At 35.0% G+C, this 18,471-nt stretch overlaps 2 protein-coding genes across 3 annotated transcripts; one reads left to right on the top strand and one right to left on the bottom strand.

Annotated features, from left to right (window-relative positions):
* The first annotated feature begins 1,572 nt into the window (after window positions 1-1,572).
* LOC11411044 (leucine-rich repeat receptor-like protein kinase PXL1) lies at window positions 1,573-4,874 on the top strand. Its single transcript, XM_003590940.4, has 2 exons — window positions 1,573-4,219; window positions 4,354-4,874. The coding sequence occupies exons 1-2, from the start codon at window positions 1,573-1,575 to the stop codon at window positions 4,761-4,763; spliced, it is 3,057 nt and encodes a 1,018-aa protein (XP_003590988.1). The 3' UTR covers window positions 4,764-4,874.
* A 516-nt stretch (window positions 4,875-5,390) lies between these two features.
* LOC11410021 (probable inactive ATP-dependent zinc metalloprotease FTSHI 5, chloroplastic) lies at window positions 5,391-18,048 on the bottom strand. 2 transcript variants are annotated; one of them, XM_003590939.4, is made up of 19 exons: window positions 17,068-18,048; window positions 16,058-16,337; window positions 15,498-15,698; window positions 15,111-15,404; window positions 14,749-15,015; window positions 14,366-14,455; window positions 14,146-14,277; window positions 12,794-12,967; window positions 11,741-11,862; window positions 11,447-11,648; window positions 10,398-10,526; window positions 9,623-9,805; window positions 9,322-9,441; window positions 8,184-8,369; window positions 7,978-8,052; window positions 7,036-7,095; window positions 6,848-6,955; window positions 6,077-6,157; window positions 5,391-5,703 (listed from the first exon to the last, which is right to left on the bottom strand). In XM_003590939.4, exons 1-19 carry the CDS (start codon window positions 17,943-17,945, stop codon window positions 5,641-5,643), a joined length of 3,645 nt encoding a protein of 1,214 aa, XP_003590987.2. In that variant the 5' UTR covers window positions 17,946-18,048; the 3' UTR covers window positions 5,391-5,640. The 2 variants fall into 2 exon arrangements, with proteins under 2 accessions (XP_003590987.2, XP_013468959.2); XM_013613505.3 differs by lacking the exons at window positions 5,391-5,703; window positions 6,077-6,157; window positions 6,848-6,955; window positions 7,036-7,095 and adding an exon at window positions 7,117-7,335.
* Window positions 18,049-18,471: the final 423 nt, after the last annotated feature.

The following is an 18,471-nucleotide window of genomic DNA, read 5'->3' as shown; positions in this document are numbered from 1 at the left end:
CAACACAAATATAGGATCAAGATGATTTAAATCTCTAGATCATATATTCTTCCTTGATTTGTAATTAAAGTATCCTTTCTAATTATCATAAATTTATTATATAATATTTAGAATGTACATTTTAGAGATCTGACTTCTTTAAAGGGAGATAATCAATTGTTGATAATGCAACCATCCTACTAAGCATATAATAACAACCATTAATTTGTTTTTCATATGTTAATAATATTTATTTTACACTCTAAAAGTTATCAATACCTTTAGCAAGGAAGGTTCAACAATATAGTAAATGGTGAATATGGCGGTGGTAGACCCAAGTCCTTGTGATAGAGCCATGTGGGGAAGCTAATTTTTCAGCCTTATTTTGATTCCAAAATTGGAAGAAAATATTATCATATATTAAAAAGTCGTTAGCATGAAGCAATTTCCTTTATCTTTTGGTGAATGAAAGTACCAATTCCAATAATGAGGAATCTAAGTACCATTCCTCTTTCCCTTGGGGAACTTGCCCATTTCACATGGCTTCCACCCTTTCACTTTCATTATTTATGGGTCCAATTATTAATCTTTGATTGAAAAAACTAGAAGAATACTACTACTATCTCATCCTTTCATGTTTGTTATGCCTTCATATATTTTTATATATTTATAATAATTGCAAAGAGCCAGATGTGCCCATGTGGTAGCCACATTTGATTTATGATAAGGAATGGGGTTTGGTAGGTACATACAATACAATGATTGTCACAAAACACATTCCCTAATAACATATATCCATCTTGCTTTATCTCTTTTACACTTCTTCAAGAAGAAAGTTCCAACTTGTCTCTTGTTTCTGATCATGGTGCATTTAATATATATCATTTTTCATTTCTTACCAAGAGTAAGTAAATCCTTCACTTACTTTCTTAAATATATATCATTTTTTTCTCCTATTTAATCTCTAAAATGAATAAAATAGTAATTAATTTGTATTGTATATTTGTGCTAACCACTTTTGATAAATGGTTAAAATATACCATACCATATTTGCTTAAAAGTAATAGTGTCATTGTATCTTTAGTTGAGGTGTAAGATGTTACATCATGAGTACAAACATTCATTCATGATTGTATCTTAAAACATACCCTTAATACAAAACATTTATGACAAGCTAGAATTCAACCTAAATAAAAAGGAAAAGTAATAACCAGTTAATTAAATTACTCACTTGTGTTGGGTTGACCCTATCAAATGCCATAAGCAGTTCAGAAACACATTCTGTGCATGTTATGATGTCTATGACATTTCAAATATGTCCAAAGATTGACACTCATAAGTTGCACATGATTACCTGGTTCAGATCCCAAGTCCCCACGTATATCCAATAAATGATTATCCTTTTAACTAATAATTAACTTTATCTGTCACCATTATTATATCTTTAACTATAAACTAATTTCTCTCTCAGAATAGTTTCCTATAACTTTCATTCCCTTCTCCTTCTTTCTTTGTTCCTTTCTCTCAAATATGCAACAACATTAAGAGGAACAAACAAAGTCTCAGAAGAGAACAAACAAAATCTCCAAAAAAATGCAAACTCATTTGTTTCTCTTCTATTGTTACATTATTGTCTCTCTCATTTTTACTGAGAGAGCTCAAAGTGCAACAAATGATGAATTGTCAACTCTTCTATCCATCAAATCCAGTCTCATTGATTCAATGAATCATCTAAAGGATTGGCAGCCACCGAGCAACGCGACACGGTGGCAAAGTCGGCTCCATTGTAACTGGACTGGAATTGGTTGCAACACTAAAGGCTTTGTAGAGAGTCTTGAACTCTATAATATGAACTTAAGTGGCATTGTTTCAAACCATATTCAATCCCTTTCAAGTTTATCTTACTTCAACATAAGTTGCAACAATTTTGCTTCAACACTTCCTAAATCACTTTCCAACCTCACTTCTCTAAAAAGCTTTGATGTGAGCCAAAACTACTTCACTGGAACCTTTCCGACTGGTTTCGGAAGAGCTGCGGAGTTGAAATCAATCAATGCATCAAGCAATGAATTTTCAGGTCTTCTTCCTGAAGATATCGAAAATGCAACATTGCTCGAAAGCTTTGATTTTCGAGGAAATTACTTTGCAAGTCCAATTCCAAAGAGTTTTAAAAATTTGCAAAAACTTAAATTTCTAGGCCTTTCAGGCAATAACTTCACAGGGAAGATTCCAGAATATCTTGGTGAACTCAGTTCTTTAGAGACATTGATTATGGGATACAATGCATTTGAAGGTGAGATTCCTGCTGAATTTGGCAACATGACAAATCTTCAATATCTTGATTTGGCAGTTGGGACTCTCAGTGGACGAATTCCACCCGAATTAGGTAAGCTCAAGAATCTTACTACAATTTACTTATACCGAAACAAATTCACTGCGAAAATTCCGCCTCAACTTGGCAACATTATGTCACTAGCATTTCTAGACCTCTCTGATAATCAGATCACAGGAGAAATACCAGAAGAGCTTGCTAAATTGGAAAACTTACAGCTTTTGAATTTGATGAGCAATAAACTAACTGGTCCTGTACCAAAGAAGCTTGGTGAACTGAAAAAGTTACAGGTTCTTGAGTTATGGAAAAATTCTTTAGAAGGTTCTTTGCCAATGAACCTTGGAAGGAATTCTCCTTTGCAGTGGTTAGATGTGTCCTCTAACTCATTGTCAGGTGAGATCCCTCCAGGTTTGTGTACAACAGGCAATCTAACTAAATTAATACTCTTCAACAATTCGTTCTCCGGTCCAATTCCGAGTGGACTTTCGAACTGTTCATCGTTGGTGCGTGTTCGGATTCAAAACAATCTTATTTCCGGAACTATTCCGGTTGGATTTGGCAGCCTTCTGAGCCTTCAACGGCTGGAGTTGGCGAAGAACAACTTCACTGGTCAAATTCCTATAGATATCACCTCTTCCACATCACTTTCCTTCATTGATGTATCTTGGAACCACCTTGAGTCATCTCTACCTTCAGAAATTCTTTCTATTCCAACCCTTCAAACCTTCATTGCCTCTCACAACAATCTTGGAGGAACTATACCTGATGAGTTCCAAGGATGTCCATCTCTCTCTGTGCTTGATCTTTCAAATGCATATATCTCCAGCCCAATCCCAAAAGGTATAGCTTCTTGTCAAAAACTAGTCAACCTTAACCTTAGAAACAATCATTTGACAGGTGAAATACCAAAATCAATCACAAACATGCCTACCTTATCAGTTCTTGATCTGTCCAACAATTCACTGACCGGTCGGATACCCGAAAACTTCGGAAGCTCGCCGGCTCTTGAAACAATGAACTTGTCCTATAACAAACTGGAAGGGCCAGTACCCTCGAATGGAATTCTACTGACCATGAATCCTAACGATTTTGTCGGCAATGCTGGTCTTTGTGGTAGTATTCTCCCTCCATGTTCTCAGAGTTCAACCGTGACAAGTCAGAAAAGGAGCTCACACATTAGTCACATTGTTATTGGTTTTGTGACCGGCATTTCGGTCATTTTATCCCTTGCTGCTGTATATTTTGGAGGGAAATGGTTGTACAATAAATGTTATATGTATAACAGTTTCATCTATGATTGGTTCAAACATAACAATGAAGATTGGCCTTGGAGGTTAGTAGCTTTTCAAAGGATCAGTTTCACAAGTAGTGAGATCCTAACTTGCATAAAAGAATCAAATGTCATAGGCATGGGTGGTGCTGGCATTGTTTACAAAGCTGAAATCCATAAACCTCAGATAACAGTAGCAGTGAAGAAACTATGGAGGTCAAGCCCAGATATAGAAAATGGGAATGATGTGTTAAGAGAAGTGGAACTCTTGGGGAGACTAAGGCATAGGAATATTGTAAGGCTATTAGGGTATGTTCACAATGAAAGGGATGTGATAATGGTTTATGAGTACATGATTAATGGGAACCTTGGAACAGCACTGCATGGTGAACAATCTGCAAGGTTGCTTGTAGATTGGGTCTCAAGGTATAACATAGCTCTTGGAGTTGCACAAGGGATGAACTACCTACACCATGATTGTCATCCACCAGTTATTCACAGGGATATCAAGTCTAATAACATACTCCTTGACGCAAATTTGGAGGCAAGGATAGCAGATTTCGGTTTGGCGAGGATGATGATTCAAAAGAATGAGACTGTTACAATGGTGGCTGGATCTTACGGTTATATTGCACCAGGTTAGTACTTGGCACTCACTACTTTTTTTTACATATTTGCCAGGATAAACAAATGTAACCACACTCAATTAATATCACTACAAGATAAAGATAGAGGTCATAAATGATTAACGTTGTTGTTTTTCTGGTTTTAGAATATGGATACACTCTGAAGGTTGATGAGAAGATTGACATATACAGTTATGGAGTGGTACTTTTGGAGCTGCTAACTGGTAAAATGCCATTAGACCATACTTTTGAAGAAGCCGTAGACATAGTCGAATGGATACAAAAGAAGAGAAACAATAAAGCCATGTTAGAAGCACTAGATCCCACCATAGCTGGTCAGTGCAAACATGTTCAGGAAGAGATGCTTCTTGTCCTGCGGATTGCACTTCTATGCACTGCAAAGCTCCCCAAGGAAAGACCATCCATGAGAGACATCATCACAATGCTTGGAGAGGCGAAGCCAAGAAGGAAAAGCATTTGTGGCAATGGAAGGCAAGAGAGTAGCATTGAAAAAGGAACAATCTTTACCACATCCCCAGTAGCAAGTCTTTTGTAGCACAAGTTTAGTTTAATATGTTGACTTCCTTTGGCCTCAAAATTTGGTTGTATGCTTTGCTTAATACCAGTTTCTTAGCAGATAGTAAATACATGTATTTTGTTTTGTTCATCATTTTCTTTTTCGGTTAAAGAAATGGTCATTCCAGAACTAGAATCGATCCATCAACAACAAATGTAGCTAAGATGCACATAAAGACTAGAGTCCCAAAAATGTCATTTTAATTTATGAGTATTGTCTTCTAACTCTGCAAAAAAAAAAAAAAAACATATGCAGACGTTTTTTCCAGCCATTTTCCACAGTCAACGTTAATACTTCTCTTTCACAGCTGACCATTGTTTCCATCCTTTCCAAATTCAGAATTCAATCCTCGGTAATTCCGTGTAGTTTTAAATCTTATAGAAGTTTCAAATTAAAGAAAATCATATAGTTACATAACCTTGTTGTTTTAGTATTTATTTATTTTTCAGATTGAATGTGCCAATATATTCAAGTAAAACCAAACAAAACAAAACAAAAAGAATGCAACCAGAACCATTGCATATAGCTCTGCAAATGTGTGTAGTCAAACTAAATGAATTGTTAACCAAGTTGAAATGTCAAAATAAAATGTCCAATAACTGAAAGAAGAAGAAAAATTGGAGAAGTGTCCAATAACTAGAAAATAAAGAATTTAAATTACAATTCTAAGGAAAAGCTGTTGGGATATTGTTGCTATATCTTCTTATCCCAACGAACACATGCATCATAATCATATAGAATGTTACATTATAAACTATACATGCTTATCCAAGTACAAATGAACATTCTGAAACCCCCTCCCCAAAACAAAACAAAAAAAAATCACCTCAAAATGTACAAATCCTGATAGATTTATCTAGGATGCTAGCAAAGCACCTCCTGATGCATTTCCTCTTTCAAGGAGGCTGCCGGACGTTGGCTGGAAAATAGTAACAGAAATAGTGAAACTGGTCAAGACATGTATACAAGGTGACTGGGTAACAACGCCCATGACATATCACAAAAAATACATGGAAGAGACAAAAATTAAGCATCACTGTATATATGTATGTCAGTTAGCAAACTCAGGTTGACATGTAATTTAATCCATAAAAGCTTGGGAACAGTAAATATTGGTTCCCCTTAAGTGACAACGTAAATTAAAAAATAAGCATCCGATCTATTAAGATTGCCAGAATAATTGGAAGATCCAGAGCATTTAGAATATTAAAAAAATATGCATTTTCAGATTTTATTCCTCCTATACAAGAATAAATTCTCCCAGATCTTATTTAAACATAATAATCATATACCTCACTAGCTTGAACTTCAACAAGAGTAAAGGGCTCTTTCTCCCTGATTCCATCATTAGCTTCAGTAATTCTTTCTAAATCCTGCCAGAGGGCGAGTAATCATGTTAAGAAACACAGAAATAAGTTTGCCATGGCCAATATAACTCAGATTGCAAAAGGACCATGTGGGGAAAAACAGTACGGGGCACTATCCTTACTTGACAACAACAAATGAGCTCAATGGACTGACAATTCAAAGAAATACTATATAGGATATAATACTGCTATTTTATTATTCCAAGCACGAGAACATAACGAATATCAAATGAACTTTTATCAAGAAATACTGTGAAATTTGGAGATGACTATACAAATAGATGTGGCTAAGGTCATCAAACAAATTTTAAAGCATCTTGTGTGGTAATTGTTAATTAAAAATATTCAGACCAAATAGACAGGAATATCTCACATTAAATAATACATAAAATACCATACTCTACTGTTGCTTATCTAAAAATAAAATAAAAAATACCATACCCCTACTTGCAAACCCCACAAATGAATTTCAAAACAGGATAAGAAAATGCAAAAGCACGTAAAATCAAGAGATTAGGTTTCTATATGAGTAAATTTTCTCAAGTTACTGAATTTCCAACAAAAAATAGAAAATACATACTCACGTCCCATTAGATATCAAAAGACTTTGTATGACATGTGCACCTAAATGTTCAAGAAAAGTAGTAGCAAGTAGATAAAATACCAAACTCAGCATCTCAAACACTCGTAATGTACCTTTCTAGTCAAAATTTCAAATTCAAGTAATTCCTCTACAATCTTTTCTAGTACCAGGCGATTTCTCTGCAGCATTTCTCTTGCTTTGAGATATGCCAAATCATACATCTAGGAACATCACAATAGATCGCATTAGATGTATTAGATGTTTTCCGGTAGAAATTAAATTTTCACTAAAATATGGCTACCTTTTGAACTTTAGCTGTCATCACATACTCATGGTCACCTGCCATGCTTAATGTAGCAACCTATGACAGCAGACATAAAAGAGGCATACATTACAATATACTCGCATATTAACATTAAATAATTAAAGACAATAAACATTCTGTCTTTCTTATCCAGTTATGATAGATATCTTCCATTATGTCCTTGTGAGCTTAGCTCAGTTGGTATGGACTGCACAATATATGCAAGGTCTGAGGTTCGAACCCCGGCCACCACCAAAAAAAGATATCTTCCATTATTTCATTGACCATTGTTAGGACCTAGTATGAGAAAGTGAGTCGCTAGGTAAATTTCGTCTATCAGATTCATAAAGCAGGAAGCAGTACTCTCCTTATTAAAAAAACAAAAAAGAAGACGACGAAAAGATTAGACTGATAAGAGATTTTTTTTTAGCATGTAATGCATGAGACATATTCTAGACAGTTAAATCAAGCATAGAGCACATTTTACTAGGAACTTAGAGCCTCAAATTCAATTGCACTTAAAGCCTTTTGGGAGATTGCCTAATCTACCATTTGTTTTATTTCTCCTAGTTTATTGGTTGTTGAGTACTAGCTCAATTAGCAATCCAGTAAATTATTTTGGCTAAAAAAAACACCTTAACCATAATGAACAATTTTAACACTACAGACATTAATATCGTGCTATGTCAAAAGTATGCTTCAAACACCCTAATAAATAATTCAATCTAATTTGAATTGCCACATGTTAGAATCCAAAATTGAATCCCAATATTTAAAATTAGGATTATAATTCAATTAACATTTATTTAACATGCTATTATAAATAGAGGTGAGTGTTGTCTGATTGAGAAACATAAATCACATATTCAACATCACACAACATATATGCATTACAACCAAATCAATAACAGTTGGAAAGCATGTAAGAAAGGTTTATACCGCATTACTACAGTAATAAACTGCAGCACTATCATCAGGCCCCCATCCATATTGAATGACCATCCGCGTAGCAATCTGTTATAAAAAAACCGATCAGAGACTTCATAGTCACAACAATTTTTAATAAAGTAATAATATCATTTTCAAAGCAATTAAATGACAAAAAAGCAAATATTTGAGTTGCAACAAGTAAAATATCAGCCAACCTCTTGTGCCTGCTGCATCTCAGATGAAGACAGTAAGTTTTCTTCCCCAAAAGGAAGTAACATTTGGGATGCAACATAAGAACCAAAACAAAATACAAGTTTCTTTTCAAGATATGATCTTGATTCTATATTCCCATCAATGTAACCATCATTTCTTGCTTTCGTGATTTTCGTACATCCAATTCCCTGTATATGAAAATATTACAACCTACCGATTATTCAAGGGAACATGATAAGTCAGGTTTTTTTGCTAATAAAAAGACTTGGTTATAATTTCTGTAGAAAGTTATGGGGAAAATGCTTTAATGTTTATTATTGCAGTCTAGGACTGTTTATATAGGACATATTACAATAACTACTGTCTCAATAATTAGGACTAATAATGGAAGAAAATAAATACAAATTAAATCAGATTAGAATCAATCAAATCAAACAACATATAAAATATATTAAAATAAAATCAGGCATAAGAGAATCAAATCTCCCATGTTTCTCCTACAATTTCTTCAAATGGCCTAGACAAAAAGAAATGTTAGAACCATGATGATGCTAGACAGTCATTCGTTCGACCACACATGGGAAATAGAAGTACGGGCTAAAAGAACGTGTGTCTAAAAGTTTTCTAGAAAGGAAAATTATAATAGAATGAAGACAGGTGGCATGTTGGTGATTGGGGCAGGATATTCAAGAATCAATGGGCAAAATGGGCAGCAGACATTACATTGGGAGTAGAAGAACATATAGGTGGGAATGGGAAAATGGTGGAGGTTTTGGGGTGTTGTATCTACAAGCTGTATGACAGTCATATTTTCCTTTTCTTATCTCTAAGATCTGTTTTGAGAGGTTTTTCTGATGCTATTAGGTGCCCTTCTCTGTTTCTTTTCAACCTTATGTACCCTAAATTTCAAATAAAAAATATCATTGTTGCCAAAAAAAAAAAAAAGCACGAGATCTAATACCATTAGACATTCAACAATTACGAGAGACATTTAAAGTAAAGTTAAAAGCTATTGCATTTCATGTTCATCAGGTTACAAGAGATATGTGAAGTCTCTGAAAGCTATAGCACATAATTTTCAACAATCAAGTAGAGCATTGGAAGGTTATACAAAGCAGGCCGGGAATGAATAAGACTAACCTGCCAAGATAGAGGCTCAAGCCAAAGATTATGAACAACATCAAAATTTGGTAATAAATGAGCAACAAGACCACGACCAGCAGCCCAGACAGCATGTGGAAATTTAGTTTCCCTTGTCCACTAACAACAAAGAAACTTTATCAGTTATTTTTTTTGGTAGATACAGAAATAAATTATATTGCAACTAGGTTCAATAAAAAATGTACGAAGAAAGTCGGTGATTACACACTAGAAGATACTGTACAAGGCAAAGCTGTAAGTTAACCGCATAATAAGCAGTATGGAGTCAATAGTTTCTTACATCAAGAGGAGGGCTCAAAAGCTCTATTCCATTGCTTATCTGGCCGTATGGTTCCATCAAATCAACAACATTTTGGAGATCTTCTTTTGTTAATGTCAGTCCCAGGTGATTCACCAACATTTTGTTTAACTTCTTGACAATTTTGGTTTGCCTCAGCCATTGGGGCATCGAAGAACTGAAAGTCTAAACAAAGGTAATGAGTATTTTCCATTCCCTACACAAAAACTACATGAAAAAGATATATAAAAACATGTTGCAAAAGAAACAGATCTAGAATTATATGAAGATGATAAAAAAGTAGAAAGAACAATAATGCATCAATCTGCTTACTAGTTAACTCTTGTAAAATGAAAACTTGCAAAGTAAACAGACAAAAGTAACTTGGCAAATGAAACATGTGAGTCATTATCTCATTGCTATATGAACAAACTCGAGCCACTTCTTTTAACTGGAGAAAGCATTTTAGGGAAAATTCTATTCTTTTGTTGAAGGCAGGTCACCTAGCATAAATTCTGAGGCTATTTTTCCAAGCATAAATATGAAGTAATATACAAACAAATATGGACAGTGTTCGTATTAGTTATTAAATGAGGTGTCAGCTGGCTTGATGTGTAAAGTAAAACCACTTGAAATTGGAAGCACAAAAACCAGGAATTAGAGAGAGGAGGGTTTGAGGCAAAGGAGAGAGAAAAATTAACCCATAGTGATGAATCCAATGACAAAATCAACATTTCCCTTTTTTATGTAATGCAAACATAAAGTACTCAATTCTTACTGCAAAGAAACTACAGTAGCTCATTATTTCATCTGTGTCCAGAACTTTGCTCCGGAAGGCACTTCCTTCTAAAGCTATGGGAACAAGTTTTAACTCGATAGGTCGTAAAAGAGCCGTCTTCTCAGCAACCTGAAAACGAGTAGCTTTTTGAGTCCAGAGGTAGAAGCAAACATCAGTCGTAACCAAGTACCAAAAAACTAGTAAAGAGCATTTTAATGGACTGATCTATCTTTTATTAAGCTAGAGTGCTAGACTATTAAAATGTCAGTTACCAGTTATGAACCAAACCAAGTTCTTCTGTTTCATCATTCTTGATTTCTTAGTGTCCTCTATTCTCATCATTGTTCATTTGCTTTCAATCCTTGTGTTCATAGGATCAAGTGATGTATTCTCATTCTATAAACTACCCGCATAAGGGATGTAGGGATAATTTCTTAATTAAATGCTTATTCACTAGCACTTATAATCATATGAAAACTTATGACACAAGCGCTTAAAATCTATAAGTTATTTGTGTTGGATACACATGTCGAAAAGCTATTGATGTTCTTAATATTTGTTTTCATATTAAAAATAGAATTTGAGGGTCGATAGGAATCAAAGACAGTAAACCACTTATATTTTTACATTGTAAGGCAGCTACATGCTCATTGAAAAAAAAATATTCGGGCTTCTTGGTGGGCACTGGGAATGCTCCCTCTACTTTGGAGAAGTTTTGTCATAAAGGTAACAAGTTTATGCAGCTCTTTAGTGTCTTTAGTTGGAGCAGAATGCTCACACATATGGTTGTTACTTGTTGTTTAGCATATGATTTTATTCATTGCTTCTCTTTGGTACTTTACTCAGCTGTTAAGTAGAATCACCATTTCCAATAAATATGCAGAGACTGGGTACTCTTGCAGCATTCAATATCTTTCTTGTTCTTTGTTGTATCTCACTTTTCTGTTTTGCTGGGTATCGTGTAATACCCAGAGTTGAACTTTTCATGTTCTCTGTTAAACAATATTATGTATGTTTCTATTTTTTTAAAAAAAGAATTTTGGATAAACCTTTTTCCAGTCTACATATTCGACAAGCTGGTCATCCATGGTTTCCTTCGCTGCTGAGTACAAAATGTTTTCTCTCTCTGCCTGTGTTGGTCTTTGAAGATGAAATATTCTATCCATGCGACCTGGCCTCTGCAAGGCCTCGTCAATTTGCTTAAGATTTCTTGTAGTAGCCATCAAAACAACACCATCTTGTTTCTCAAATCTGCATAGTATAACAAACAGTGATCAACAAATATTTACATTTGAGCTTATCATCAAACTCAGTTAGTCAAAAGAACCCTAAACTATATATACCCGTCAAGTTCCACAAGCAATTGATTAATGAAAGCTTCATGATCTTGATTTTCGGTGTGGATAAATTTGCCACGTACACCAGCAAATAGGTCAAAATCTTCCACGAACAATATTACAGGAGCCTAAGAGCAGCTACAAACAAATCAGGAAAAGAGGAGACAGGCAATCTCGCACTCAAGATTAACAAACTCATACAACCAGGCTAGTATATACAGTGCATAAATGGAAACCAAGTTAAGACAAACAGCAGGATATTAAACTAAGGAGAATTTATGTACATTCTAAATAGTTTGCCCACAAGTCCACAGCTCCAACCAGAAAAATAGAAGGAAAAATAGATGAACAGAATTACAACATTATCATATACTTGTCTAATATCCAAATAAATACATTTTGCAATGTTTTCTCAACCTAGCAAATTTATATTTTGATAATAAATTTCACATACATGATTTGAAATGGAATCTAAAAAACTGAATATTATATTATATATAGGGCCTTGACTGGGTTTAGACCCATTTCAGATTTTGAGGGGCAACCAAAGCAGAAATGAGGCTCATCAATCATTGGACTAGCTACTCCGATTCCAAAACTACTGGTACAAACATACATATACACATGACTTACATAACTATCAGAACACATGAATAATAAATAAATTGATCAAATTTTGGTAACAACAAAAGCCAAACGAAACTTGCTAATACGAAGTAAATATTAACAGGCATTTAAACCAAAGTATTTTCTAGTGAATATATCTACTTTGATTTGTTACTTTAAAAAAAAAAAAAAAAAATTGGCAAGCGAGAATTTATTATTGATTAATTAATGTGGTACCAATGGTCATTTTACACCATCGCCGAGGGAATTTGAACTCTTTCCCTTGAGTTTACAAAATCAAACTCTTGCCACTAAGCTGACACCTCATGGGCAACTTTGGACTAATTACTTAATTGATTCAAATAAAAGAAAAGTAGAAATCTAAACAATAAAGGGTAAAAACTGAGAAAGCTGTAATAATAGTAGACATTAAGGAGGTTTAAAGAGTATAACCAAATCTCTTGCTGTTTGAAACAATTCACGAACATTGGATGCACTTTGTCCAACCCACATCCCAGCCTCCAATTGTTGGGCCTTAATTTCAACAACAGGCACCTTAGCCTCAGCAGCTATAGCCATTGCTAGAGACGTTTTGCCCGTACCCCTCTCACCTACAATGAGAACACCCTGCAATATAAAAAGTTCCCAGGTACAGATCTTAGCAGTTAATATAGACATCTGCAAACCATAGTGCATTTAACAGTTGTTATATGATGAGACGGTTTGGAAAGACATTCAACCACAAGTTTTACTTTGCTTGAAATTATTAGAATTGAAAATAGACTTGGCCTATCTTAGAAATCGTGGTTGGGCCTAACACAACCCCACAAAACCGGCTTCTGAGGTAAGGATTGCCCCCACTTATAAACACATTGTCAGGCCATCTCCTATCCGATGTGGGACTCTTAACACACCCGCTCACAACCGGCACTATTGGGCTTGGTTCGTGGACATAAATGGTGGGTGGCCCGATAGCGGAAACCTGATAGCAGATGGCCCAATGGATCTTGAGAAGGCTCTGATACCATCTTAGAAATCGTGGTTGGGCCTAACACAACCCCACAAAACCGGCTTGCGAGGTGAGGATTGCCCACACTTACATTGTCAGGTCATCTCCTATCTGATGTGAGACTCTTAACAGCCTAACTCAACCCTAAAAGCTAACTCAAGGGGAAAGGATTATCTGAGCCATTTATATAGAGCATTATGGCAATGAATCTAGCTGATGTGAGACCTTTACCACACTCCTCAAACTTTGATTGGACATCCAGATTGTGAATATTGTGAGACCAATATTCACAATTGATTGAAATCGGGAACCTCTAATGAAATGGTATACAATCCATGTTGTTTTACATTTCAATTTATTTTATATAAATAGTAATAAACGATTAATTCACGAAATTCATCGGAAAACACAAGAAACAAATGATGTGTGTGAATGAAGCATACAACATCGGATCTAAGAAGGTACCTCAATTTTTTACTTTTTTAATTAGACAAATGAAAATGTGTAGGGTGAAAGAAAACTTAAGAAGAAGAATTGTTGTAAAATCCCATAACTTTTCATACTCTTAAGGGAACCAAACAAAGATGGTTCACTTAAGCACTTTTGAGTAATTTCTTGGTTTCTTTAATCGGAAAAAAAATAAATAAATAAATAAAACTGTGCATAAAACAACAAGGGAGCAGAAAGAATCTGAAAGTTGATAAAGACAATGTTTATATCACGATTTTTCTACTAAAATAAAGAATAAAGACAATAATGCCTGGTCATATTGTAAAATATTCATGCTACATCATACCCGAGGTGCCCGCGCTCCCATTTCTTGAAATGCCCTTGGATTTTGCAAAAATGCCACAACTTCACTGATTTCCTCTTTCATAGAGTCAATGCTAGAAAAGTTATTCAATGGTATTGGTGGTTTCTTCACCCTCTGCAGAACAGCTACAAGTCTTACAGTTTTTCCTAGATGAATAGTAAACAGTACTAAAACAGAAAATAATTAATTGCAAAATTTTAACCTTCATGTGCTCAAAAGCTGTTTTTATAGGATCAACACCCTCCCTTCTCCTATCCCTCATACGTCCCTTTCTTTCATCAAAGTAATAAGCCTGAAAAACAGCAATGAAAATTATAATTATAATGCCTAACTATAAGTTGCACCATGGTCTCTGTCGTAAGATCTATGTATTTATTTATCTATCTGTCCATCTGTCTACCTATCTATCTATGTAGAGAGAGAGAACTAACAAACTATATACATCATTCAACCTAAAACAACAAAGAGATGCAGATATATAAAAGCAGAAGTTACAAACTACACTTTTAGCTCCACCCTTCAAAAAAAAAGGAAATTTGATATCATGAGGTTGAGCGTATGCTAACTGCAAGAGCAAACTTATACCATTTGCTCAAGTTTCCTCCTATTCGGATTTTTTTGGATAGGACCATAACCAAGAAGTCTTGGAATTTTTCTCCTCATAAATTGGAACACGTTAATCAAAACAAATCCTGAAATAGCAGCTCTTGCGATAAACAACATGATCCATCGAAAATCACCATCTGCTCGTCTGGATTGAACTCTTGCTTCTGCATTTAATTGCCAGTTCAAGTACCATGGAGTGTTCATTGTCTCTTCCTCTGGCCAAGCCATTCCCAATTTTACCCTCACCTGTATCATAAATAATACAACAAATGTTTCAAAAACTTATTATTCCAAACCAATAACCTGAATTAGCACATGGCGAGTTTTGGGCTCAAGGATACCGGGTTAGGGAGTATATATTCCACAATAGGAAACCCTATCACTGTCATTATGTCATCAGTCATTTCCTTAATATTGTCAAAGATCAAATTTGTTGTAGTCAAGACAGTTTCGGAATTCCACCGGCCACTCAAAAATCGAAGAGGGAACCTTAATATCACAGAAATCCGTTGGTGCACACTTAACTCTGACAACGGAATCCACATTAGATGAACAGCTGTTGGAATACCACAGGCTAGCATTTTCCTATATAGCACATCAAAACCCCCAATATATTCAAAAAGCCTTTCGAATTCCTGAAATATGAAAGCAAACAAATAATCACCATACAAGAAATTTAAAATAAATAAGAAATAGAAGAATATACACAGATGCATACACAGTTATACCTTTATGTCTACATAAAACTCTTTGTCCTCCCCCTTCAATGCAATATACATTGCACGCCCATCATACCTAATCCGAACATGCTCTATTAGCTTTTTTGAGACAGCATGAGGAACAGCCACTGGATCCATCTCCCATCTATTTTTCTCTTCATTGTACCAAGTCTTTGACACTACCCTATCTCGGTCCAAAAGAATCCTTTCCTGCAATGGATAAGTAGTGAGTAGTGAAAGGAACGCACTAATGCCTTCCGATGTGCAGAAAAACATATGTTAAAAATAATATATCCACCATCAACACCTCAACATTGATGGGCAGAAAAAAAAACATGAGAATCAAATATAATATATATGATATTTAACTAACAAGACAAAGATTATTATGCCTTCAAAAAAAGACAGATTATTATTAATGAATATCAAAGGGAACGAATTGCAATTTGCATCACAACTTGACCTGTCTAATCACCATTCTACTTAGTAAGCAGCATATAAGACATTTTTGTTTCTCGAATTCCAAAGAATTGTTCATAGAAAATACAAATAAGTAAACCCTTAATCACCTCTTCTTCAGGTGAGTACACAACACTACGCTTTTCCTTGTCATACTGCATATCTTTCCTTATCTGGGCCTCTAAATTCTTCTGCTGCTCCCTTGAGTCTTTGAGACTTCTTTCTAAATGTTGGGCAAAATCAACAGAGTCTTGATGAAAGAATGGCCCGAGATCATCAACATCCACAATGCTAGGAAGAATAGTTTGCTCTATTTGCTTTCTTTGCACAGTTTCCAAGTCTTCTTGAATGACGGATTTTGATAGCTTGTTAACTGAGCTTGCGAATGAACTGCAACCACATGAAAAACGTTTGCATAATCACATACAGTTTCAACAGAGTTGTAGGAAAAACTAACTAGCATGACAAGACATTATGCAACGAACCAAGCTATTGCATCCAACATTGAAAACAAATTGTGTCGCTGTCAATCAAATCGATTAAGATAACAACAGTTTTATACGATCTTAATTCTAAGATATTCCAATTCAAACACAATTTCAAGATATAAGATTCAGTCCCAGTCAAGATGTAAAGTCAACTTCTCTCTACAAGACTTCAACTAAGCACTTCGGCCAAGTAAATAAACAACGGTAACAAGATACTACAAATATTCCAAAATTATTAAATAGTAGAGAAGTCACTGCCTAAAAAACCTAAAATCCATTCTTAATTTAACTTTTTTTTCCTTCTGAAAACTCGGTATCTGGTCCAAGGACCGAGTAATCCAGGAGACCCATTTCACCATCCACTGGCTCGGGCCAAATTGAAGCCAGAGCAAAACCTATATGGACTGGCCCAACTCAATAAATGTTAGCACCTAGAGAAGAGCACACTCTTTATGTCCCAAGTCATATACCACCAGGCCACTCCCTTAACTTAACTATTTATCAAATAAAACCTCCATATCCATATAATTACACATAGAAAACTACAAGTAATAATGAATACAAACACACATGACATGTGATTAGTGTTAAAAATGAATGCATTATCAAGCTATCGAATCATAGAATTCAACCTTCCGATTTTCTTCTGTTTGATTTCTTGTTTAAATCTCTCCACCAAGTTCTCACATTCCCTCTGGATAAAACAAATCTCCAACACCCCATAACTCAACGCCACCGTCTCTTTCCTCGAAATGACATCCTCCATTTCATCAATTTTCACTAAAATCTCATTCCATTTCTTCTCCAACTCCACCATTCTCTTGTCCAACACCTTCTTCTCCACCTCATTCACTACATTATCCTTCATATCCATCTCCCAGCCCATCAATTTTCTATGCTCCCTGTTCACTTCCGCCATCTGCCAACTAATCTCACCTTCCTTTATCTGCAACAACCTCAACTCCTCCTTCAAATCCATCAAAACCGGATGCATCCTCTCGAGAATCTCTTTCTCCATTTCATATTTCTTCAATTTCACAAACTCCAAAGCTCGTTTCACATCTTCAAAATCACCGTTCCCTTTCCTAACCTCTTCAATAGTCCTCAACAAACTCGGCACAGTATCCAACACTTTTTGCGTGCAATCAGAATACTCGTGTTGATTCTTGTTCTCTTTGTTCTTACTCAAAAATTGAACCCAAGGTATCGTCGGAAGTGCAAACGCGGGCGCAATTTGGAATGTTCCGAAGGTGGAAACACCGACGGCGAAACAGAATAAAGCGCGAAGAATGAGTTGTTTTGTTAAGCAGCATTGGGATAAAACAAGAGTTGAGTTTGTTGGTTGGGATAAAACGGTGTGGTTGTTTTGTTGATTTGCGGAGAGAGTGATGGAAGCGCGTGGTGGTTTGAAGAGGAGTGTATGATTTGGAAGGGGGCGGAAAGAGGTGAAAGGAAGGTGTGATGGAAATCGAAGAGGTGGTGAAGAAGAAGAATAGAGAATGGAATCCATGAATCAGTTTAGATATACATTGAATTTGAGTTTGAGTAGCAGCGTTATCCTGAGATTTTTGAACGAAAGGGGTTTTAGGGAAGAACACCAGAGAAGAGAGACTGACTATTATCATCTAACATCATTTAAATTAGATTTTTATAACCGATTAATTTTAAGTTTTTTTTAGATATTAGTCTAAATTTTTTTAAGGGTTAATTAAATTTTTGGTCCCTATAAATATCTGCAGTTTTGTTTTTAATCCTTATAAAAATAAATCACACTTTTTAGTCCCTACAAAATTTTCCGTTAATGTTTTTAGTCCATGTTAAATTAAAATTTGTTTAATTATGCTTAAAATTTTAAATTTTTTAATGATTTTTTACATACTTGTTTAAAACATTATAAAAGGTTCCGCCAAAATAAATTAACTCAAAATTTTATTTTTAGGTCCAAATTTTCGTTAGTTTTATCTTGAATTTTTGGCGTTTTAAAAAAATTATATGTAATTCATTACATGTTAAAAAATTCTAATTTTTTATAAAAG

This window comes from Medicago truncatula, chromosome 1 (genome assembly GCF_003473485.1).
Source record: "Medicago truncatula cultivar Jemalong A17 chromosome 1, MtrunA17r5.0-ANR, whole genome shotgun sequence".
Classification (NCBI taxonomy): domain Eukaryota; kingdom Viridiplantae; phylum Streptophyta; class Magnoliopsida; order Fabales; family Fabaceae; genus Medicago; species Medicago truncatula.
This window is presented reverse-complemented; position numbering and strand designations above follow the sequence as displayed.